The sequence below is a fragment of the Macaca fascicularis genome, chromosome 1 (assembly GCF_037993035.2).
Source record: "Macaca fascicularis isolate 582-1 chromosome 1, T2T-MFA8v1.1".
Lineage (NCBI taxonomy): Eukaryota > Metazoa > Chordata > Mammalia > Primates > Cercopithecidae > Macaca > Macaca fascicularis.
In genome coordinates, this window is record NC_088375.1 from 182,886,927 (window position 1) to 182,911,335 (window position 24,409).

The following is a 24,409-nucleotide window of genomic DNA, read 5'->3' on the forward strand; positions in this document are numbered from 1 at the left end:
TGAGAGAAAAAGAAAAACAGTTCGAGAGTTTTTCCAAAACAAACACCTAGAAATGAAATTACTAGATTAAAAGTATTCAGAGTTTACATTAAAAATAAAAATGGCTGTATTTCCCTACAAGAATGTGATACCATTTGAGATTCATCAGAAATGTGTGAGAATAATCTGTCCACTTATCAGCACTGGATAGCAGTTGTTTTTATTTTTTGTTTAGTTAATTTGCTGGATGAAAAATATTTCATTGATTTAAGTTGATTATCTTTGATTTCTAGTGAGATTGTGCATCATTTTATTTGACATCTTGTATTCTTGTAATGCGTGCAGTATATATTATTATTATTATTATTATTATTTTTTGAGACAAGGTCCCCATCTGTCGCCCATGCTGGAGTGCCATGGCGCAATCTTGGCTCATTGCAACCTCTTCCTCCCTGGCTCAAGCGATTCTCCAGCTTCAGACACCTGAGTAGCTGGGATTACAGGCTTGCGTCACCATACCCAGCTACTTTTCTTTTTTGTATTTTTTATAGAGACAGGGTTTTGCCATGTTGGTCAGGCTGTATAGTACATATTTTTAAACTTTTTTTTTTCTCTTAATGATTTGAAGGAACTCTTCTTACATGTTATTAGTTTTTCCTCCCAGTATGCAATTTGCTATTTGATTTTGTTTATGATATTGTTTTATAAAAGCTTAAAATTAGTATACAGTGAAATCTTTTCATTTTTTTTTCTTTATAAGGGTCTGGATTTTTTATCCTGTTTGGTACAAATTTTCTTCACCCAAATATACCAATTTTTTTTTCTTAAATAAAAACATTCTTTCCTTTTAGCTCTGTTATAGAACTGAACTTGGGTCTGCTCGCCTGGCACAATAAGGACATAAACACACTGAGGTTTTGCAGCAGTAGAAAGGAAGGCATTTATTTTCAGGATGCTGTGCAAAGAGGACCAGGGAGCTAAATGCTTAAATCCTGACCTCCCTGATGATTTGCAGGTAAGGGTTTTTAAAGGCAGGGGTAAATTTCTGGATTGCAGAAGTTACAGGCAAAATCGTAAACCATACATGGAGGGTTACACATTGATTTTGGCCTAAAAGGGTTGGATATCTTGAAGCAGTGATATATAGCTCATGGGTATAGTAGAAGATTTTCTGATTTGCCTCCTTTCCTTTAAGGAGGCAAAGCTTTGTCTAAAAATTTGAGATCAGCAGAAAAGAATGTTAGCACTGGCTTGTGGGTATAACTTTCCCCAGGCCCCTCAGAAAGGAATTTAGAACAAAGAAGGAGAGTCAGAGTTCAGTCCCCAGTTCCTCTATATATGAGGTTGCTGTGCTGGCAGATCCTTTTGGTATGGGCCCAGGTTTCTGAAAAACAACTGGAGACATGTTAAGATGTTTAGTTTATATAGGGAAGCAAACATTCTTGTGACTCTTAATTTCCTTGGCTATTTTTGTTGTTGTTGTTAGAGATGGGGGGTCTCGCTCTGTTGCCCAGACTGGTCTTGAACTCCTGGCCTCAAGTGATCCTCCCACTTTGGCCTCCCAAAGAGTTAGGATTACTGGTGTCAGCCATCATGCTGGGCCAGCTTGGCTATTGTTACTGTTACCTGCATGTTTATCAAGTTGCACATTTATTTTTCAGGACTAGCTAGGTGCCTGAAGTTTCCCTTGAAATAACTCGATTTTCCTTTTTTCTATGCTTAGGGTCCCTGCATCATCTCAATTCCCCATCTTTTGTCACCTGTCAATCCTGTGGGGTACTGGGGTACAGACTGCTCTGCCTACTTCCTGTTGAATTGGGGCAAAGATTGAGGACTAGGATATGAGGATAGTAAGTTTCTTTTTTTTATTTTTATTTTTATTTTTTGAGATGGCATCTTGCTCTGTCACCCAGGCTGGAGTGCAGTAGCATGTTCTCAGCTCACGGCAACCTCTGCCTCCTGGGTTCAAGCGATTCTTCTGCCTTAGCCTCCCGAGTAACTGGGACTACAGGCGTGCACCACCACGCCTGGCTATTTTTTGTATTTTTAGTAGAGACAGAGTTTCATCATATTGGCCAGGCTGGTCTTGAACTCCTGACCTTATGATCCGCCCGCCTCGGCCTCCCAAAGTGCTGGGATTACAGGCATGAGCCACCGCCCCCTGGGCCGAAGATAGTAAGTTTCTAGCACAGAATTCAAAGTATCCATGAATCCCAGGCATGGCACCATGGTGCTGAACTGTCTTTATTTGTATTAGTCACTGCCTTATTACATTTTAACACACATTTGGTTTTGATATAAAGCACAAGAAAAATTAGCAAGATTGATATGTGTAACTTCAGCAATCCAGAAAACATGAATTGTATTCCATGAGGAATCCAAGAAAATAAAGAAGAAAACCAGTCCTTAGGGACCAACAGGGAGACCTGTTGTAACCAGGTGACTTGTTCTCTAATTTATCTTAGATGAGTTTCTACCTCAGCAGATTCATTTATATAAGTATAGCATGTGGTATTTACTACCATACCCACTCCTCCCTGCTTGGCTAAGATGTAATCTAAAGCTATCCTATTATCTTAAGACACCTGAGCCAATGAATTAATTCTTTTCTGCTAGGCAGCTATTGCTGCTGAAGTTTCCTTAGCAAGAATTCCTAAAGTAAGGGAGAGATTTCTAATCATGTGCTCACCTCATAGGACGCCACTCCCCACCGAAGTAACAAAGTCCATCCAAAGAAATAACCCACCTCCATCTTTTTAGTACCTGGGCAAGAATAGATTTGTGGATCCCAAAGTGAGTATGTGGACTTGTTTACTTTTAATGAGTTAATTTGCTTGGAGCTAAGATATGGGACTTCTGACATGTTTAGAGAGTAGGCTTCTAAGGAGGGAGTAGGGCTGTTGCTCCTCAAGAGGCAAAATCAAGTAAGCCTTTTATATAGAGGCAGAGTCTCATGATTTCTGGCAAATTTGTTTGAGATAGCTTCAAGTGAAGGGACTTCCAAAATAAAGGAATTCTTTTGTATAATATTCTTCTTTTTTTTTTTTTTTTTGAAACAGTCTCCCTCTGTCACCCAGGCTGGAGTGCCATGTCTTGGCTCACTGCAACCTCTGCCTCCTGGGTTCAAGCAATTCTCCTGCTTCAGCCTCCTGAGTAGCTGAGTTTACAGGCCCACGCCACCACGTTTGGCTAATTTTTTTGTATTTTAGTAGAGACGGGGCTTCACCGTGTTGGTTAGGCTGGTCTCAAACTCCTGACACTGTGATCCACCCATCTCAGCCTCCCAAAGTGCTGGGATTACAGGCACGAACCAACGTGCTTGGCCAGGAATTCTTTTACGTAATATTCTGAAAGGGGCCCTCAGAATATGACAATTGAAGGAACTTCAGTATTATTGTTCTATTAACTGGGTCGGATGACATATCTTTAGATTATCTGTCTTGTCAACGTCTGAGAAATTCTAATTATAAAATTGCCCTTTTAATTTGGGAGGATGAAAGTCCGCAAGGAAGCATAACAAAAAGGCAATTATATTTATAGTTCAGTGTGATCACCTGGAGTATTTAAGACCCCAGGGCAGCACATAGAATTTGCTAAGCCAGTAGTAGACAGAGAAAATAAGAAAAGTGGCCAGGTGCGGAGGCTCACATAAAAGACTATAAACTATGTAAAACTATAAAAAAAACTATATATAAAACTATAAAAAACTATATATGTAGTTTAAACTATAAAACTATATATATAAAAAAACTATATAAACTAGTTTTAAAGCCTCATATATATGTTATATATAATTATGTATATATAGTTATACAACTTTATATATAGTTGTATATATAGTTATATACACATACACACACAAATATGGCCTAAATATTAGTTTTAATTAGACTTTTCACTATAGAGTTCTTAAAAAAATATCCTTTCAAATCTCTTACTGTCAGATTTTTAGCTGGGACAAACAGTTGACATTTCTGGCTTTTGAACTCTTTTTCACCCCAAAGATATTCTCCCCCATGAAACTAAGAAGGCTTAGCCAGGGTTATGACTTCAACAAGGATACGTGAGGTCTCGAAAGAGGTGGAAAGCAGTTTTCACAAGATTCAGAGCTGCCCCAAAGACAGCTTAAAGAAAGGAAAATTTTGTCAGCCATAAATGGAGTACAGACCACATTTCTGTTTGACCATATTCTCTAGAGCTTCAGTTTCTCAGCTGACCATGCACACACAAAACCTGTACCAAAAAACATACCAAAAAACCTGTAGGCTGCCCCCTGCACAGACGGAGGACAGGAAATCAAAAGCTGCCCATAGAAGGAAAAAGGAATGATAAATGGCAAAAGTCACACAAATATCAAACCAAAAACTGATGTGTTTCCTGGCTGGGAATTCAACCCAGGGAGCCTCAGTGCTTTACCACTGCTGTTCCTGGAGGGGATCTAAAGCAGGCAGTTTTGAGCTTGCAAAGGATTTTAACCTTGTTTTAGGTGAGATATTTGTTCTTTAATTTAGTCAAGTGAATTCTCAAGGCTAGTCACGACACTATTAAGTGTCCTTTGTAAAATTTGTTTAGAAAATATATTTTTTTGTAAAATCAATTGTTTAGAGAGATGCCCGAGATTATTTTAAAATTTATGGGTCCAGTTTAAAGATTCCCCTTTTCAGGCTTTCTTTTGAAGTCTAAAGAATATTGTGGCCAAGCATTACTGCAATACAAAAAAAATCTTTTTTTTTTTTTCCTTGGACCCTAATCTAAAAATGCCCCAATTCTGCAGAATACACCCTAATGGGCTACAAAGGAAATAGAACTTGTGTTTCTCAAATGAAACAAAACCCTGGCCAAGGCATTAAAAGTTTGTCACAAAATCTAGGTGACAAACCTTTAATGCCTTGGCCAGGTGTTAAGTATTAAATAGATTTTCAAGCAAGCAAATCACAATCAAATTGCAAGTTTTCAAGGTTTCAGTCTTCATCTTTGGGGTATCTCCCACCAAATGCATTCTGATGAAGTAGAGCCCAGATTTGCTGAAGCAAGGCCAGATTTCCTGCTGAAAGGAAAAATACTATGGGGCTATCACCCATGAACCCACCACTTACCAAAAGACGTCTTCTCAGGTGATTTGTTTCTAATGCTGTGAAAGTAGAGCACCACAGGCCAACGGTGTCTGATTGCCCGCCAAATACACGGATCTGTCCCTGAATAAAATAATTCAGGCAGCTGCTGGATTGGGCCCAAGGGTGGCTGCGGCCAGGGACATATGTGCTACAGATGAGGCACCTACTCCAGACTTTTGTCCCTTTTTGGTTGCCAATGTCTAGAGAACCAAACCGGAGTCAGCTCACCCAGTGCAATAAGACCGGATATCCACACTAAGATTTTGCATTGGTAAGAAGGAAGGCATGGTGTTTATTTACAGGGTGTCAAGCAAGGAGGACCAGGTGACTAACCCTTAAATTCTGACCTCCCAGATGATTTGCAGGTAACAGTTTTTAAAGGCAGGGGTAAATTTATCAGGATAGCAGACGAGTTCAGTCCCCAGTTCCTCCTTATCTGAGGTCTGTGTGCCCGCAGATCCTTTTGCAGGTTTCTGAAAAACAACTGAAGAGACAGATGTTGAGATGTTATCTTTAGTTTCTGTAGGGAAGCAAACTTTCTCATGACTCTAACTTCCTTGGCTATTTTAAAGTTACTGTTACTTGCTTATCAAGTTGTATGTTTACTTTCCAAGGCTGGCTAGGTGCCAGAAATTCCCCTTGAAAGAACTCAAGATTTTCTTTTATTTCTATGCTTAGGGGCCCACAGGCCCTTAAGAGGTGTCCCTGTTCTGTTTCAGCTCTAAGTAATCTGAAATTTGTAAGTGTTGAAGGTAAGGTAGACATGGCTATTTTTTCCTCACTAAATGAATAGCCTGTTGTTTCAGCATCATTTGTTGAGTTGTGGTAGTAAATGGCATTGTAACAGTATTATATACACTGCTCTGTTTTTAGAACCTATTCTCTTTCATTGATCTGTTGGTGTACCTGTTAGTAGTTCAGCTTCATTTCAGTCACCTTAAAAGTCTGTATTTTTATTTATTAAGTTTTTTTTTGTGTGTTTTTTTTTTTGAGATAGAGTCTCGCTCTGTTGCCCAGGCTGGAGTGCAGTGGTGCAATCTTGGCTCACTGAAACCTCTGCTTCCTGGGTTCAAGTGATTTTTGTGCCTCAGCCTCCAGAGTAGTTGGGATTACAGGCATGCACGACCACGCCTGGCTAATTTTTGTATTTTTAGTAGAGACAGGGTTTTGCCATGTTGGGCAGGCTGATCATGAACTCCTGGGCTCAAGGAATATGCCTGTCTCAGCCTCCCAAAGTGCTGGGATTACAGGTGTGGGCCACTACGCCCAGCCTAAAGTCTGTATTTTTATACCTGGTAAGGCAGTTCCTTCCCCTTGTTCTTCCTTTTCTTTCTTTCTTTCTTTCTTTTTTTTTTTTTTTTTGATGGAGTCTCACTTTGTTGCCCAGGCTAGAGTGCAGTGACGCGATCTCGGCTCACTGCAAGCTCTGCCTCCCAGGTTCACGCCATTCTCCTGCCTCAGCCTCCCGCGTAACTGGGACTACAGGCGCCCGCCACCACGCCTGGCTAATTTTTTGTAATTTCAGTAGAGACGGGGTTTCCCCGTGTTAGCCAGGATGGTCTTGATCTCCTGACCTCGTGATCCGCCTGCCTCGGCCTCCCAAAGTGCTGGGAATACAGGCGTGACCCACCGTGCCCGGCCATCCTTTTCAAAATGTTCTTGGCATTTTTGTGGGTTTTAGTCCACATGAATTTTAGAATCAGTATGTCAAGTTCCACAAAAAAATCTTGTTGGGTTTTATTTATTTATTTTTAGACGGAGTCTCGCTCTGTTGCCCAGGTTGGAGCGCAATGGCGTGATCTCTACTCACTGCAAGCTCCGCCTCCCAGGTTCACGCCATTCTCCTGCCTCAGCCGTCCACGTTGCTGGCACTATAGGCGCCCGCCACCACGCCCGGCTATTTTTTTATTTTTTTATTTTTAGTAGAGACAGGGTTTCACTGTGTTAGCCAGGATGGTCTGGATCTCCTGACCTCGTGATCCGCCTGTCTTGGCCTCCCAAAGTGCTGGGATTACAGGCGTGAGCCACCGCCCCCGGCCCTTGTTGGGGTTTTTTTAATGGGAATTGCCTTGAATTTATAGATTAACTTGGAGGAAGAATTGGTATCTTTATAACATTGGATGTTGCCACCCAGTAATATAGTATGACTGTTTAGTGAGGTCTTTTATTTCACCTGTAAAGTTTTCTAGTTTTCCTAATGTTGGCTGTGTTTAGTGGTATTGAAAAGAATGTGTTCTAGTGTCATGCTACTTGGGGACTGACTAGTCCCTGCGAAGCCACGATAAGATTGGGCAAATAACAGACCTTTTTTTGTGCTTCAGTTTCCTTATCCATAAAATGGGAGTAACAACTCATTAGGATTGTTGTGAAGATTAACTGGGTTAAGACGTTTAAGTTAATACATTTAAAATGTGAGCTCTTGTTACTAGGTATGTTTATGCATTTTATAGTTTATATTGCTTTGGCCAAAGGGATTTTAAAAAAATCTTACTTATCTTTGATGTATAGGAAAGCTACTGATTTTTGTTTATAGTTCTTTGATTTTGGCTACTTTGCTGAACTCTGTTTAGTAGTAATAGTTTTTAGGTTTTGTTTTTGGTAATTCTCTTGCTTGTTCTAGGTAATAATATGTTTTGTAATGATTTGTTTTAGCTTTCAATATTTGTACCTCATAATTATTTTTTATTTATGTACATTTTGCATATTTTTTCATTTATTAGGACCTCCAATACAATATTGAATAGTAGTGACGATAAAGGACATTTTGTTCATGACTGTCTTAAAATGGATTTGATGTTGATTTATAGAAGTGATCCTCCATAAAACTAAGGGCTTTATGTGTACTTAATTTGCTAAGGAGTGAGTTTTGTATTTTTGCAAAATCATTTTTATTGTCCAAATCATAAATGAATTTTTTTATTACAAAAGATTGAAAAAGTTTAAGAATTATAAAGTGTCGGCTGGGCGCAGTGGATCACTTGAGGTCAGGAATTCGAGACCAGCCTGGCCAACATGGTGAAAACCCCGTCTGTATTAAAAATACAAAAATTAACCAAGTGCGGTGGTGCATGCCTGTAGTCCCAGCTACTTGGGGGCCTAAGGCAGGAGAATCACTTTGAACCTGGGAAGTGGAGGTTGCAGTGAGCCGAGACCGCACCACTGCACTCCAGGCTGAGCGACAGAGTGAGACTTGGTCTGAAAAAAAAAAAAAAGAATTATAAAGTGTAAAAGATCTTTGTACCTCTCTTTACTTTTTCTCCTTTCCCCAGATATACATTACCATTACATTTGGTTTGCATACTTTTAGTTCTATTGTTGTACCTTTATATGCATTTAATGTATACATGTCGTACACATAGCTTTCATTTTTTTTAAACTGGGTGTTAGATTTTGTCTCATATTTTGTTTCATTAAGTAGATATTAAGTACCTACTATATATCAGGTCCCCTCCAGGCATTAACATTCTTTTGTTTATTCAACATCTGTTTCTTAAATGTTTGGTATATATATGCCTGGTGTTGTCCCAGGATATAGATGTGAAGGAAAGAAAAGCTCTGTCCTCAGAGATAACATTCTAATGTTGCAGGCAGAAAATAAAATCAAGTAATGATAAATGGTGCGAAGGAGGTTAAAGCAGGATAAAAGATAATAGAAATGGGCGAAAGAGCTATTTTAGATAGTGTGGTCAGAGAAGGCATTTCTGAAAAGGGGACGTTTCTTTTCTTTTCTTTCTTTCTTTCTTTTTTTTTTTTTTGAGACGGAGTCTTGCTCTGTCGCCCAGGCTGGAGTGCAGTGGTGTGATCCTGGCTCACTGCAACCTCAGCCTCCCAGGTTCAAGTGATTCTCCCACCTCAGCCTCCTGAGTAGCTGGGACTACAGGCTCCCGCCACTACACCAGGCTAATATTTGTATTCTTAGTAGAGTGGGGGTTTCGCCATTGTTGGCCAGGCTGGTCTTGAACTCCTGACCTCAAGTGATCTGCCCGCCTCGGCCTTCCAAAGTGCTGGGATTACAGGTGTGAGCCACTGCGCCCAGGTCAGAAGGGGACATTTCATGAAAGACTTGAAAGAGGTAGAGCAGTCAGGCAAATACTTTATCTGGGTCAAGAGCCCCTAAGACCAAAAGAACAGCAAGCACAAAGGCTTTGGACTGAGATTCTGTTGGCAGTGTTTAGGAAACAACAATAAAATCATTTGGTCAGAGCAAACAGAATGAAGGAAGAGTAGTGAGAAAGAAGGTTGGAGAGGTAAAGGGGAACGAGATTATATTGAGCATTGTATAGGCCACGGTAAGGATTTTGGATTTTAAGTATGGTGGGAAGCCAATGATGAATTTTGGAAAGGGAAATAGCCTTGTATTAGTTTGCTAAGGCTGCCATAACAAAATATCAAAGAAAGAGTAGCTTAAATAACAGCTATGGGGTCTAGAAGTTCAAGATCAAGCTGTCAGCCTATTTGGTTTCTTTCTTTCTTTTTTTGAGATGGAGTCTTGCTCTGTCGCCCTGGCTGGAGTGCAGTGGCACAATCTCGGCTCACTGCAGCCTTCGCCTCCTGGGTTCAAGCGATTCTCCTGCCTCAGCCTCCCGAGTAGCTGAGATTACAGGCACGTGCCGCCATACCCGGCTAATTTTTTGTATTTTTAGTAGAGATGGGGTTTCACCATGTTGGCCAGGATGATGTTGATCTCCTGACCTCATGATCCGTCCACTTTGGCCCTATCTGATTTCTTCTGAGGCCTTTCTGGCTTGTGGTTGGCCTTTTCCTTGGTATCTCCTCACATGGTCTTTTCTCTGTGTGCACACATATCTGGTGTACCATTGTGTTTCCAAATTTCTTCATTTTTTTAAGGGTACCATTCAGATTGGATTTGGACCTACTCTAGAGGCCAGATGTTTAACTTAATTACCTCTTTAAAGGCCCTGTCTCTAAATATAATCACACCCTGAGGTATTAGGGTTTAGGGATTCAACATAGGAATTTTGGGGGAACACATTTCAGCCCATACATAGCAGGGCTCATTTGCTTTACTTAGCCTGCTGAGAATTGACTTGAGGTGTGTGGAGGGGGAGGGGGAGTAGATGGTGGTGGGGGAGGGGGGCGTGGATGGTGGTGGTGGAGGCAGGTGTAGCCAGGTTATTGAGGTGAAAATGGAAACAGAGTTAGGAGATTAGACAAGACGACAACATGCAGTATGGAAATAGCTGTGGAGCTGATGAGACGTTATCAGAATTGTGATTTATTTTGAAAGTAGAATGCATAGGATTATTTTGAGAGTAGATTTTTAGATTTTTTTCTGTTCTTTTTATTTATGAAAAATTTAAGCTGGAAAAAAATGCACTTTACAAAGACCAAGTACAGTTCCCCTTTCCTGGCTTTTTTTTTCTCCCCAGCCTGAGTTGATATCTGATATAGATATTGGGACTACCTCAAATTCTGCTTCTCTATGATTCTGCGTCTCTGAGATTCATCTTAGAATTTATTTCTGGACAGATTGTTCATATTCTTGGAAAACAGCTCTTGGATTTTAACTTGTCCTGCTGTTGGGTTGTGTAAGGGAGGCAAATAATTTTTTTTTCAACCCTCGTAAGTTATTATTTGGAATGGTCCTCTCTAGCAAAAGATTAGCAAAAGAAAAACAAATATAAGTTTGTTAACATGTATAATTCATAAATATATGGGAGATACTCAGAGAATGAGTTGGCTTTTAATTCCAGCTTATATAGTATCTTCAACAAAGAACAGTAAATGTTTAGAAAAATGTCAAGACAGCGAAAAAGGACTTTGAGTTTGTAGGGGCAGCAACTTGTAGAAAGGCAAATAATGGCAGGCAAAGCATAATTAGTAAACTTGTTAATGTGGATTCGTTTGGTGTCGTATCCAGACCAATACAGATGTAAAGTTGTATTTGGTGGTTAACTTGTGTTCTTCCACGGTAGAAAGGGGATGGGTTTTTTTTTGTTTTTTGTTTTTAACCTTTTTTGTCTTTGGAGTAAATTTACGTCCTGCTTTTAGGCAAGTGGAGGGCAGAGAGCTTTCCTGCATCTGCTTTTTAATTGCCTTCAGTTCAACAATCCTTATGCCAAGGAGGCATATTTTGAGGTGGCATATTGCTGTCTCCTACAGTTGACTGTTTGGCACAGAAGTACATGGCCTGACTAGCCAACTTATTATAGAATGAAGGCCTTTACAGCTTCTTTGGAAGTGGTGAATGACAAATCCAAAACTACTCAATTTAAGAACTAGGACCTACTTCTGGTAGTCTCGAACATTTTAATACCTCTGTATCCTTACATGTTGCCCTGCCCTCCTACCCCAACAAGTATTTTGCTTTTTTTTTTTTTTTTTTTTTGAGACGGGTTTTTGCTTTGTTGCCCAGGCTGGAGTGCAGTGGCATGAACTTGGCTCACTGCAACTTCCACCTCCCGGGCTCAAGCCATCCTCCCATCTCAGCTCTGGAGTAGCTGGGACCATAGATGCACCATGCTTAGCTAATTTTTGTATTTTTTGTAGAGATGGGGTTTTGCCATGTTGCCCAGGCTGATCTTGAACTCCTGGACTCCAGTGATCTACCTGCCTTGGCTACCCAAAGTGCGGGGATTACAGGCAAAAGCCACTGTGCCCCGCCCTGTTTTGCATTTTGTGTTTATCATTCCTTTGCTTTAAAAAAGTTTTATCACACACATATATATATGTGTATACCTAAATAATACACCGTTTACTTTCACTTGTTTTTTGGCATTATATCAATGGGACTCATATAGTATTTTTTCATGAGTTGCTTTTTTCACTCATGTTTTTAAGATTAACCACTGTTGTAGTTTGTGGCTGAATTCTGTATTTCCCTGTGTTACAATATTCCACTGTGAAGAAAATTTTCATTATATGAATATACCACAGTTTTTTTATTCTGCTGTCAGTAGACTTGGATTGCTTCCGGTTTAAATAATTGAGCTTATTGCCCTGAGGCTCTCTTTGCTCTTATTTATTGATCTGAAGCTTAGAGTTTTTCTAGGGTTTCCTGGGAAGAACCAGTATCTAAATACATGTTTATAGGTCTGTGGTTTTCTCTGCTGTTTTCTCCATTAATCTGATCAAATTTACATGTCTTCTAATGATTTCTAAAAATTTGTGATCTGCTAACATTGTCCTTTCCTGTTTTCTGTCTATCATGATTTTATTCTCACAAACCAAAAATAAATAAATAAATAAATAATGTTTTTTTTCTATCACTTAAATGTGATTATTTTTTATTATTTATTTATTTATTATTTTTTGAGACAGGGTCTCATTTTTCACCCAGACTGGAGTGAAGTCGCCCGATCTGGGCTCGCTGCAGCCTGGTTAATTGTTTTGTATTTTTTGTAGAAACGAGGTTTCGCTACATTGCCTGCTGGTCTTGAATTCCTGAGCTCTAAATGTGATTATTTTATATGGAAGGTAGATAAATCCCAGTGTTCAGTCTTCCATCTTAGGCCAGAGGTTCTCTTCCTTGTCTTTCTTTGCATGTTATTCTTAGTTTTTGCTTGACATTTTATCTTCAAGGATTTACTTAAGTGTACCTTGTCTTAGACGCCTTCCCTGACTGCTTCTTTCTTTCTTACATTCTGTGTTTGTCTCTGTCATTGTGTATTGTACTGGCTCATCTCATTATTAGACAGTCAATGCCTGATGGTGAGGAATTTTGTTTTTACCCTTTTTATCCTTAACGCAGCATGGTGGTATCTGATATGTAAAAGGTGTTAAATAAATGCTTATCGAGTAAATACATGAAAAAATTAGTATAAATGGGGCTGGATGCGGTGGCTCATGCCCGTAGTCCTAGCACTTTGCGGGGCCAAGGTGGGTGGATTGCTTGAGCCCAGGAGTTCAAGACCAGCTTCGGTAACATGCCAAAACACTGCCTAAAAAAATACAAAAATTAGCTAGGTATGGTGGCCTGTGCCTGTGATCCCAGCTACTCTGGAGACTGAGGTGGGAGGATTGCCTGAGGCCAGGTGGTCGAGGCTGCAGTGAGCTGAGATCGTGCCACTGCACTCTAGCCTACACAACAGAGTGAGACCTTGTCTCAAAAAAAAAGGCGGGGGGGAGATGGGAGTGGTCTGTAATAGATACCTAGTCATCAAACTGGCACAGTAGTTTTGCAGATAAGAATCGGGAGCTTGACATGGTGGCACATGCCTGTAATCCCAGCCACTCAGGAGGCTGAGGTGAATTACTTGAGCCCAAGAGTTTAAGATCAGCCTGGGCAGTAAAGCAAACTGTCTCAAAAAAAAGCAGAATAATCTTCCTGCGGTGCTACCAGTCTGTGGGGGATTTCATTTTCATAGAGATGTAACTGCTTTTTAGTTCATAAAGGCAGTTTTGGAGACTGATATACCAAATATTTTATAGAAAAGAAAAGCAACAGTTTAATTTTGTGTGATTTTGCTTTAATATTAAGCTGACATGACTGCTCTGTATATTGAGGGATACATTTATCTTAGGCTAAGACTTCTGATATGATAGAATGTTTAAATACTTAAAAACTGAGAAATAGGGGAGGCTGAGTGGTGAGTTGTATGTCTTTAACTACTAAAATGTGTTTTTTGAATAGGTATATTTATGTAGTTCAAAATTTAAAAATACAAACAGCATATATTATGAAGTGTTCTTACCTTCATTTCCCTCCAGCTGTTCAAAAACGGATTAGCTTTTGGGGTTCCCTCTCCAGAGCAACCAATTTTATTAGTTTACAAATAGTGTTAGTTGTGTGTGTGTGTGTGTATACTTGTACTTGGATTTTTTTTTTTTTTTAATTCTGCTAAGCTGATTACTTGTATTGGTGTAAAGAACAGCTGAATCAAAATGTGTGTGTGTTTTTTTCCAGATACATCAAATTACAGAATGGCTTGCAGGCGCTTTTGATTTCAGACCTAAGTAATATGGAAGGTAAAACAGGAAATACAACAGATGATGAAGAAGAAGAGGAGGTGGAGGAAGAAGACGAAGATGATGACGAAGATTCTGGAGCTGAAATAGAAGATGATGATGAAGAGGGTTTTGATGATGAAGATGAGTTTGATGATGAACATGATGATGATCTTGATACTGAGGATAATGAATTGGAAGAATTAGAAGAGAGGGCAGAAGCTAGAAAAAAAACTACTGAAAAACAGGTGTGAGTCATGTCTGTTTTCTTCTAATTTGGGAATTCTTTGGAATAACTTCTAAACTCAAGCTTTATTTCTTAATGGCAAAAAGGAAGTATATACTTATCTTTTGGTCTTTAGTAAAGGTCTATTCTGTATCAGGATTACATTTTGAAAACATTTTGCTCCAATTATAAAAGTAATAAATGCTCATTATATAAACTAATGGAATGTAAAGAAAACAAAAATATAAAAATCACCCATAGCTGTATCTCTCAGAGGTAAGCAACACTCAGAGTTATTTGAATTTATGTGTATTTGTATACATTATATATTTTAAAAACAAATACTGGTAGATGAGGAGCTGTCAAATTCCTAGCCTGGATTAGAGAAATAAGAGTATGTTATCCTTGGTGAGACTGGAAAAAGAAGAAGAAAAGAATGGGGCTAGTGTGAAATCTTTACATGGGCCTAGGGCTCTAAGAGTTATTGTATGGGTAGTTTCTATATAGATAATTGAGTTTGGTTTAGCTCTCTATATGGGAAAGCAAAGGTCTGGACAAATACTTTGGAAGAGTTGAAATAGAAACTGGGCAGTTAAGCTTATTTAATATGTAACAACAATCAGTGGATAGATAAATAAGGCTTGATAGGGAGAATTTCTTAATATCTTTTGAAGAATATCTCCATTTTCATAGTAGGGAATACCCAGAGGATAATTTTTGGAGCCATTACAGTGGAATTGACCAGCAAAAGTTGGTTAAAGCTAGTTTCTTGAATATTGATAATATATTCAACATGGTACAGTCTACATACAAAAAGGCCGAGATGGGCAGATCACTTGAGTCCAGGAGTTCTGAGACTAGGCTAGGTAATGTGGTGAAACACTGTCTCCCTAAAACATTAAAAAAAAAAAAAAATTAGTTGGGTGTGGTGTTGTATGCCTGTGGTCCCATCTACTTGAGAGACTGAAGACGGGAGGATCACCTGAGCCCAGGGAGGCTGAGGTTGCAGTGAGCCTTGATTATATCACTGCACTCCACCCTGGCTGATAGAGTGAGACTTTGTTTCAAAAAAAGTCTCAAAAAAAAAAAAAAAAAAAGAAAAAGAAGAAAAGTGGTCACCCTTAAAGATGGGAAGAGTTGAGGTATAAGTAGTAGATATGATTTAATAGTCATTCATCTTGGAAAAAATTATTTTTTTTAAAAGGGAGTTGTACCAGTTTTTTACTAAGTTGTTGGATTGAGTCATATTTTTAAGAAACTTTTTGCTGTTTACTACTCAGATTATTAGTGATCCTGTTTTTGGGTAGCATGATAGACCAAGTATTAAATAGTTTTAACTTGGAAAGCTGTAGAGATGAACACCAAAACACTGGGGGGAAAAAAGGTATATATATATGTCACTTGATAGTCTGTATGCTAAGGTCTCTATGAACAGATTGGAAATTAATAGATTCACTTTTAACTTAAAATAGATCTCATAATTCCAAATAGAGCATTAATAGAAAGGAAGAAATTATAAAAGTCACAAAACAAAAAGAACACTGACAGGAAACCTGGGTTCTAATTCTGGCTCTGTTCCTGTCTTTCTGCATGATTTTAGGTGTTTTCATTTTCTTTTTTTTCTTCTCAGTTTTAAAACAAGAATATAAAATTCTGAGGCCCATTTTAGCTCTAAGCCTGACCATAAACAAGAATATAAAATTCTGAGGCCCATTTTAGCTCTAAGCTTGACCATGTTATAACTTCTTAACTGAATACTTCTTATCTATATATTTTTTTCTATATCTTTCCATCTATCTATAAGTAGCTTTTCCCATGATCCAACTTCTTTATATGTCCTATTAACTGACAAAGCATTTTACAACAATTAAAAATTGTTTTGACAGGCATTTTAAATGTCAAGACATTATAGCATACTTTAGATTTACACAGCAATTGTGAACACCTCTGACAAATGAACATGTGTGTTCAGCCTTTTTGGCACCCCTTTTTGTTTTGCTTAGGTAGATCAAATTCTAAGTTGATCTTTTCTAGCAGCAGGGTCGGTGTCTAGTGATCATTTTTAAAATGGCTTAGATGCTACCTTTCTTTTCTGATAACTCAGTGTGATATAATCCTTATAAGATATTGACTGCTAATTTTACGGATTATCCTACTGGGACAGTGGAACCTAAGTAGTTTGAAGACGAGATCAAATTGTTTTGATTCAGAAGCAATGGGTTCACTAGTGAAAGGAAAGATCCCATGATCGTAAGTGGTAGATGTTTATATTTGTTGAATAACTTTCTGAAAAAAGGAAATAAAGTAGATTAGCCTTGGTAAGAGGTGGCTTAAGAGTGGTTTTATAATCTAATTTTTATTTGAAAAATTTGTGAACCTTGTTTAAGGTAAATATGAGAATTAATAAAGGAAGTGAGAAGAAAAATATTTGATCATTTTTTGGATAACATTTACCTAATTAAGAAGTTAACTACTTTTCTGAGGCATCTTTTTTATCCCTCTCCATTTTCCTCCTTCCAAAAGAAGTTGTTCTTGATTTTAAAAGTTTGATAAATTAAAAAGATCGAAATTTAAATATAATATACATTGAATTAAGATTTGTTCAGGGCTTTCTTAATTCAATTCTCAAGTATGAATTTCTCAGGTATGAATTTTTTAGGTAGAAAATTCTCAAGTATGAATTTCTTTTCTAGCAATCGCAGAGCCTGTTTTTGCTGTGGTCAAAGCTGACTGATAGACTGTGGTTTAAGTCAACTTATTCAAAAATGTCTTCAACCCTGCTGGTCGAGACAAGAAATCTTTATGGGGTAGTTGGAGCTGAAAGCAGGTTAGGCACCTATTAAAACATCACAGAACAGGTTAGATTGTGGTTTGGAGAACTGGATATTCCCCAATGTTTTAACTGAGTTTATGTGCCTAAGTCTTCAAAACGGGGTTTATAGTATCAAGCCAGGCTGTTTGGTTCTTCTGAAAACACACTTTCATTTTCTGAAACATGGCTAGACTTTATGCTAGGTACATGCTATTTTTGAAAAGCTCTTTTTTTAAGAGGGTAACTTTATCAAAACAATCTGTTTCACCAAATATGTTAGCCCTGTAAAATTGACATTTCAAAGTTTGAAGAAAACAAACAAATTTGGGAAAGTTAATAATTCACCTTTCTATCTTCAAGGATTCAAATTGACTGTTTTTTTCTCCTGTTTTTGTCTTTTAACTTACTGTAATTATGCCCCAATACTTCGGGTGCAGTGGCTCACGCCTATAATCCCAGCACTTTGAGGGGCTGAGGTGGAAGGATTGTTTGAGTCCAGGAGTTTGAGACCAGCCTGGGCCTCATAGCAATACCCCGTCTTAATAAACAAAACAAAACAAACAAACAAAAAAACAGTAATTTGAAGTGCAATTTGGTGTACCTCTTGGCCATCAATTTTGTTAAAAACTCTGATTTTCCCAAAGTATTGGGAGAATATATACTGATAAGTAATGTATGCTATATATCTTCTTTTTTGCTTCTTTTTTGCTTTTTTTTTTTTTTTTTGAGACGGAGTCTCGCTGTGTCTCCCAGGCTGGAGTGCAGTGGCGTGATCTCGGCTCACTGCAAGCTCTGCCTCCCGGGTTCACGCCATTCTCCCGCCTCAGCCTCCCGAGTAGCTGAGACTACAGGCGCCCGCCACCATGCCCGGCTAGTTTTTTGTATTTTTAGTAGAGACGGGGTTTCACCGTGTTAGCCAGGATAGTCTCCATCTCCTGACCTCGTGATCCACCCGCCTCGGCCTCCCAAAGTGCTGGGATTACAGGCTTGAGCCACCGCGCCCGGCCTATATCTTCAATTAGAAGTGAAGAACTAAAAAGCCTTTTTAACATTTAGTTATATTTTTTAATAGCTACTGATTTTATCTTTTTTATCACTTACTATTTTTGTTAGATGTTTTCCTAAAATGTTATCTTATTCTATCTTAACAAAATTTTCTGAGTTACATGTTGAGAGGTTTCACATCTAGTAACTGAGTCACTCAACACAAAGCTTTTAATTGCTTAGAGACCTTCAGAGATATCTACCTAGATATGTTACTTCCGCAGATTTCCAAAATCTAATAATTCAGGGGAAAAACTTGGTTCAGAATTCTGAAATGCTGACGTGAAGTGGTATTTGGGTGGGCTGTCCAGTCCCTCTTCCCTTTTTTTCTGTCTGTTTCTGCTTTTTTTCCTTAGGTCTGCACCTGTTCAGCATTTGGCAGGATGGCAAGAGGAGGAGCAGCAGGGTGAAACTGACACAGTTCTGGTGAGTTTCACTTTGCTGCTCCTCCTGATTCTCAGGGAAAGAATTTTGTTACTCTTATTGGAAAGCATCCATCTCCAAATGAATCCTTAAGATAAGATGCGAATATTATTCCTTTAGGGTTGACTCAACTATTTGTATGTGTTCTAATTACTCCAGTCTGCAGCGGCTCTTTGTGTTGGAGTTGGGAGTTTTGCTGATCCAGATGACCTGCCGGGGCTGGCACACTTTTTGGAGCACAGTAAGAATTTGTAAAATATCATTCCCTGGTGTGTGGTTTTTTTTTCCACCTCTGAACTTATATGAATTGATGTCAGAGATTCATAATTGATTTGGCAGAAGTATGATATATTTAGCAAGAGAAAAGGCTAAGAAAAAATCCTTGATTTATGAATATCATGGGGAAAACTTAATCTGAGTGTACTTATATTGAAAATTAGAATGAAACCACATAGAAAACTTTTAAACTGTAGATGTCACTATTGTTGAGCTGTGTTAAGGCCAACAGATCAGGAAATGATTGCCATTTTCCAGGAAATGGCCAGTCCTGGGGAGGGCAGTCCCTTCCAGGGTTAGCAAGGCCCCTAGCCAAAGCATCAGAACTATGGGAATTCCCTGGGTGAGGTGGCTCACACCTGTAATCCCAGCACTTTGGGAGGCTGAGGTGGGTGGATCACTTGAAGTCAGGAGTTCGAGACCAGCTGGCCAACATGGTGAAACCCCGTCTCTACTAAAAATACAAAAATTAGTCGGGTGTGGTGGCATGCGCCTGTAATCCCAGCTACTCGGGAGTCTGAGGCAAGAGAATCGCTTAAACCTGGGAGGTGGAGGTTGCAGTGAGCTGAGGTTGTGCCACTGTACTCCAACTTGGGTGATAGAGCGAGACTCCGTCTCAATAAAAAAAACAGAAAAAAACTAGAAATTCAAAAGGCATGATTAATATAAAAACAAAACAATAGAAACTTTTCATTTAATTTGGAATGTGCCTAAATAAAACCTATGTGGGGCCAGGCATGGTGGCTCACTCCTGTAATCCCAGCACTTTGGGAAGCCAAGGCAGGTGGATCACCTGAGGTCCGGAGTTTGAGACCAACCTGGCCAACATGGTGAAACCCCATCTCTACAGAAATGCAAAAGTTAGCTGGGCATGATGGCACACACCTATAATTCCAGGCACTCTGGAGGCTGAGTCAGGAGAATCGCTTGAACCCGAGAGGCAGAGGTTACAGTGAGCCGAGATCGCGCCATTGCACTCCAGCCTGGGCGACGGAGTGAGACTCCAGCTCAAAAACAAACCAAAAAACCCTATGTGGATGTTATATAGTTACAAATATTTATTTTTATTTTACAAATATTTATTTTAAATTACTCATTTTTTAATGGTCTGGTTTTCTAAAGTATTTGAGGGTACTTCTTACTTTGTAAATTTTTATAGTAGCAATTAATCTGCATATGTTTGTGCTTAAATTTTAATCTCCTTAAATTTAATTAAAGAGATTAAATTGTAAAAGCAGTAGCAGTTAATCTGCATACATGTTTGTGGATTTGTTTGAATTTTAATCTAATTAATTAAAGATACATTTTAACCTATTTAGATTTAAATCTTTTTTATCTCTTTATAAATTTTATGTTTGTCTTATCTTTCTTTAAAGATGAAATATTTGTTTTTTTTTTTAGTATAAAAGTAACACGAGCGTTATAGAAAGTTACAAAAACAAGTATAATTAAGAAAGTATTATTTAGGGTCGGGTGTGGTGGCTCACACCTGTAATCCCAGCACTTTGGGAGGCCGAGGTGGGCAGGTCACTTGAGGTCAGGAGTTGGAGACCAGCCTGGCTAACCTGGTGAAACCCCATGTCTACTAAAAATACAAAAATTAGCTGGGCATGGTGGCACATGCCTGTAATCCCAGCTACTTGGGAGGCTGAGGCACAAGAATCACTTGAACCCAAGAGGCAGAGGTTGCAGTGAGCCAAGATTGCATCACTGTGCTCCATCCTGGGCAACAGAGTGAGACTCTGTCTCAAAGGAAAAAAAAAATTCAGACATAACCATTTGATGTGTTGATCTATTTTCTTTCAGTTTTTCTTTGCATATAAGAAAGTTTATACATGATGAAAATATTGTCTATATCTTTGTGTTGTGTGACTTTGTGTTCTTTCCATTTAGTGGTATTCATGGGTAGTTTGAAATATCCAGATGAGAATGGGTTTGATGCCTTCCTGAAGAAGCACGGGGGTAGTGATAATGCCTCAACTGATTGTGAACGCACAGTCTTTCAGTTTGATGTCCAGAGGAAGTACTTCAAGGAAGCCCTTGACAGGTAACTAACTCTAAATATATTTTAATTTTAATGATCTAATAACACTTTGCAAATGTAAATAGAGTATTCTTGTACTGTAGAATTGTCACAGTACTTTACTTGGACCAGGCATGGTGACTCATGCCTGTAACTCAAGTACTTTAGGAGGCTGAGGTAGAAGGAGCGCTTAAAGCCAGGAATTTGAGACCAGCCTGGACAAAATAGTGAGAACTTGTCTTTACAAAAATAAGTAAATAAAAAATTAACCAAGCATGATGATGAGTGCCTGTAGTCCTTGCTACTCAGGAGGTTGAGGTGGAAGGATTGCTTGGGTCCAGGAATTCGATGCTGTAGTGAGCTACATTCACACCACTGCACTCCAGTCTGGGTGACAAAACTTTATTTGGAGAAAAAAGCTGTTAAACTATTAAATACACTTTGACTCTTATTCTATTATACATAGTCTTTGTATTAAAGATTAAAATAAAACTCAACACCTTTTGGGTTTTATTAATTTTATTAATAATGTATTCTCTATTGACTCATTATTTTTTATATATATATATATATATTTTTTTTTTTTTTTAAAAGAGATATGGTCTTGCTGTGCTGCCTAGGCTGGAGTGCAATGGTATGACTGGCCATCAATTGCATGAATGCATGGCTCAGTGCAACCTCAGTCTCCTGGGCTGAATGTGCCACCACCCCAGTTAACTTTCAAATTTTTTGTAGAATTGGGGGTCTCACTGTATTGCCCAGGCTGGTTTCAAACTCCTGGCCTCAAGTAATCCTCCTGCCTCAGCCTCTCAAAGTGCTGGGATTATAGGTGTGAGCCACTTTGCCCAACCATTTAAAAAACAGAATTTAGTAGAAAATACGGAGAAACAGAGAAGCAAAAAAAGGATAAGATTGCCTCTAATTTTACAATCTAGAGATAACCACCACTGATGTTTTGGTATAGACCCATCTATATTTATTAACGTATACTGATCATATTGTTCATACCCTTTTATAATTAATTTTTTGTTTGTTTGTTTGTTTGTTTTTGAGATGGAGTCTTGCTCTGTCACCAGGCATGAGTGCAGTGGCGCGATCTTGGCTCACTGCAACCTGCGCCTCCCAGGTTCAAGCAATTCTCTTGCCTCAGCCTCCCGAGTAGTTGGGACTACAGGCATGCGCCACCACGCCCAGCTAATTTTTATATTTTTAGTAGAGACAGGGTTTCACCATGTTGGCCAGGATGGTCTAGATCTCTTGACCTCGTGATCCACCCACCTCGGCCTCCCAAAGTGCTGAGATTACAGGCGTGAGCCACCATGCCCGGCCTATAATTAATTTTAAACAAGATATATCATTTTAACTTATATAATTTATAAAACATGATTTTTAGTGATTATATGTTATTTACATTGTATAGAAGTACCATAAGGTGTTTAACGAGTTACATGTGATTGGACACTTGAGTTGTTTCCAGTTTTCTAATACTGTAATGGTGTGATGACTATCGTGATCTCTGTGAATATTCTTAATTATTTCTATTAAGTTCTAAGAAGTGAAATTGCTGAATATATTTGCAAATATAATTTTAAGACTTGTTTTTTTTTCTTTAAGCTTTCGAAATTCATTGCAAAATTGTTTTCCAGAAAGTTTGTCAGTACAATAGTAGAAGTTTGAGATTATATGGTTGCAAACCAAAGTCTATACTGGAAAAAAGTAGAAAAGTAGAAAAAAGTTATACCTAATTCTAGATATATGCAAGATTGAAATGTTAAAAAAAAAAAAGAAAGAAACCTCACATTTGTCTAGTATGATGCAAGCTCCTTCAGAGTAGGAATTTTTGTCTATTTTTTGTTAATACATCTGCAAATCAAGAATTTGGTAAATACTCAGATTTGTTAAATGAATTAATGCAGTTCCTTTATAGCAAAAATTACCATAAAATCAAAAGATAAATGACCAAAAAAAAATTGCAAAACATGGCAGAGATCTAATATTTAAAAAAAAATTGGCCTGGTGCGGTGGCTCACACCTGTAATCACAGCACTTTTGGGGGCCGAGGCGGGGGGATCACTTGAGGCCAGGAGTTCGAGGTCAGCCTGGCCAACACGGTGAAACCCTGTCTCTACTAAAAATACAAAAATTAGCTGGGCTTGGTCGCATGTGCATGTAATCCCAGCTACTTGGGAGGCTGAGACAGGAGAATCGCTTGAATCCAGGAGGTGGAGGTTGCAGTGAGCTGAAATTGTGGCATAACGCTCCAGCCTGAGTGACAGAGTGGGACTCTGCTCAAAAACAAAATAAAAAAGGTAAAAAGAAAATATCTCTTTTCTTAAGAGATTAATTTGATCTCGAAAAATCTTTTGGACATATTCCTATAAATTGGAAGCATATGCCACTATTTTTTTTTTTTTTCTTTTTTGGAGACAGAGTCTCACTCTGTTGCCCAGGCTAGAGTGCAGTGGTGTGATCTTAGCTGACTGCAACCTGATGCCTATAGTTGAGCACTTTGGGAGGCCAAGGTGTACGGATCACTTGAGCCCAGGAATTTGAGACCAGCCTGGCCAACATGGTGAAACCCCATCTCTACTGAAAATACAAAAATTAGCTGGGTGTGGTGAAGCAGGCCTGTAATCCCAGCTGCTTGAGAGGCTGAGGCACGAGAATTGTTTGAACCTGGGAGACAGAGGTTGCAGTGAGCTGAGATCGCACCACTGTACTCCAGCCTCGGTGATGGACCGAGACCCTGTCTCCAAAAAAAAAAAAAAAAAAAAAAAAAAAGAAAGATAAATTAGTGAAGGCAATGCAAATGGTGCCTGAGATGATCTTTCCTATAAATTTAGACAGGATCAGCAATACCTTCAGAGGAGACTTTAACTATATAACTCTGAAGAAAACTGCATCTTTGCTCTTGTTACAGAGTTTCTCAGCTCTTAAGTTTTACAAAATCCAAACAGGTCTTTGTATGTGTGAAGAAATCTTAAGCAGAAGACAAGTTGAATTTTTACAACTTTATATTTAGCTATGTCCATATATAAAGAAGGAAAAATAACTGATTATATTGGGGAAAAGGATAGGCAAATAGTATGTATGATATGAATACATTCTGGCTATCTCAGAGATTATGAAATTTGATATAAAATGTAATTAAGAAGTTTGTTTTGTTTCCTTTTAAAGAGTTGTTCTAAATATATTTTGTACAAGGACTGCTTCAGCATCTAAGAATATCACCTTACACATTTGTTTTTATTTAAAAAGAAAGCCACCCAATTAATAAGAAGAAAGCCACTGCATTAATAGGATAAATTAATGAGAATATCGAATCATAAATTTTTACCATAAGTAGAGCATTATAGGATGCAAATACTATAATAAATGCTATAATATTATACTTCTACAATGTATAAGGAATGAAAAGCCTTTATACATGTGTAATATGCTCTTATATAACATGGATTAAGTACCTGTTTTTAATAGGTTAGCAAAATCTGATTCCCTCACACAGGCCACATTGTTTATAAGTATCTTGGATCATTTAAATAAACAGCTGAGGAAATGACTAAATTTTTACTCCAGTAAGTGAGCATGGAAGCCATCTTTACCAT

The 24,409-nt window shown here is 38.4% G+C and overlaps 1 protein-coding gene across 5 annotated transcripts in view; it reads left to right on the forward strand.

The window, feature by feature from the left end:
* Nucleotides 1-24,409, forward strand: part of NRDC (nardilysin convertase) — a 100,968-nt gene that overhangs the window by 32,980 nt on the left and 43,579 nt on the right. For 2 of the 5 annotated variants that reach the window (XM_005543383.5, XM_015435942.4), the window contains exons 2-6: nt 13,960-14,248; nt 16,920-17,053; nt 18,439-18,508; nt 18,665-18,746; nt 20,675-20,828. In XM_005543383.5, coding sequence (XP_005543440.1) covers nt 13,960-14,248; nt 16,920-17,053; nt 18,439-18,508; nt 18,665-18,746; nt 20,675-20,828 — 729 coding nt within the window. The remainder of the gene's footprint in view (nt 1-13,959; nt 14,249-16,919; nt 17,054-18,438; nt 18,509-18,664; nt 18,747-20,674; nt 20,829-24,409) is intronic. The other 3 variants (XM_005543384.5, XM_074006789.1, XM_074006792.1) reach the window with 2 other exon arrangements.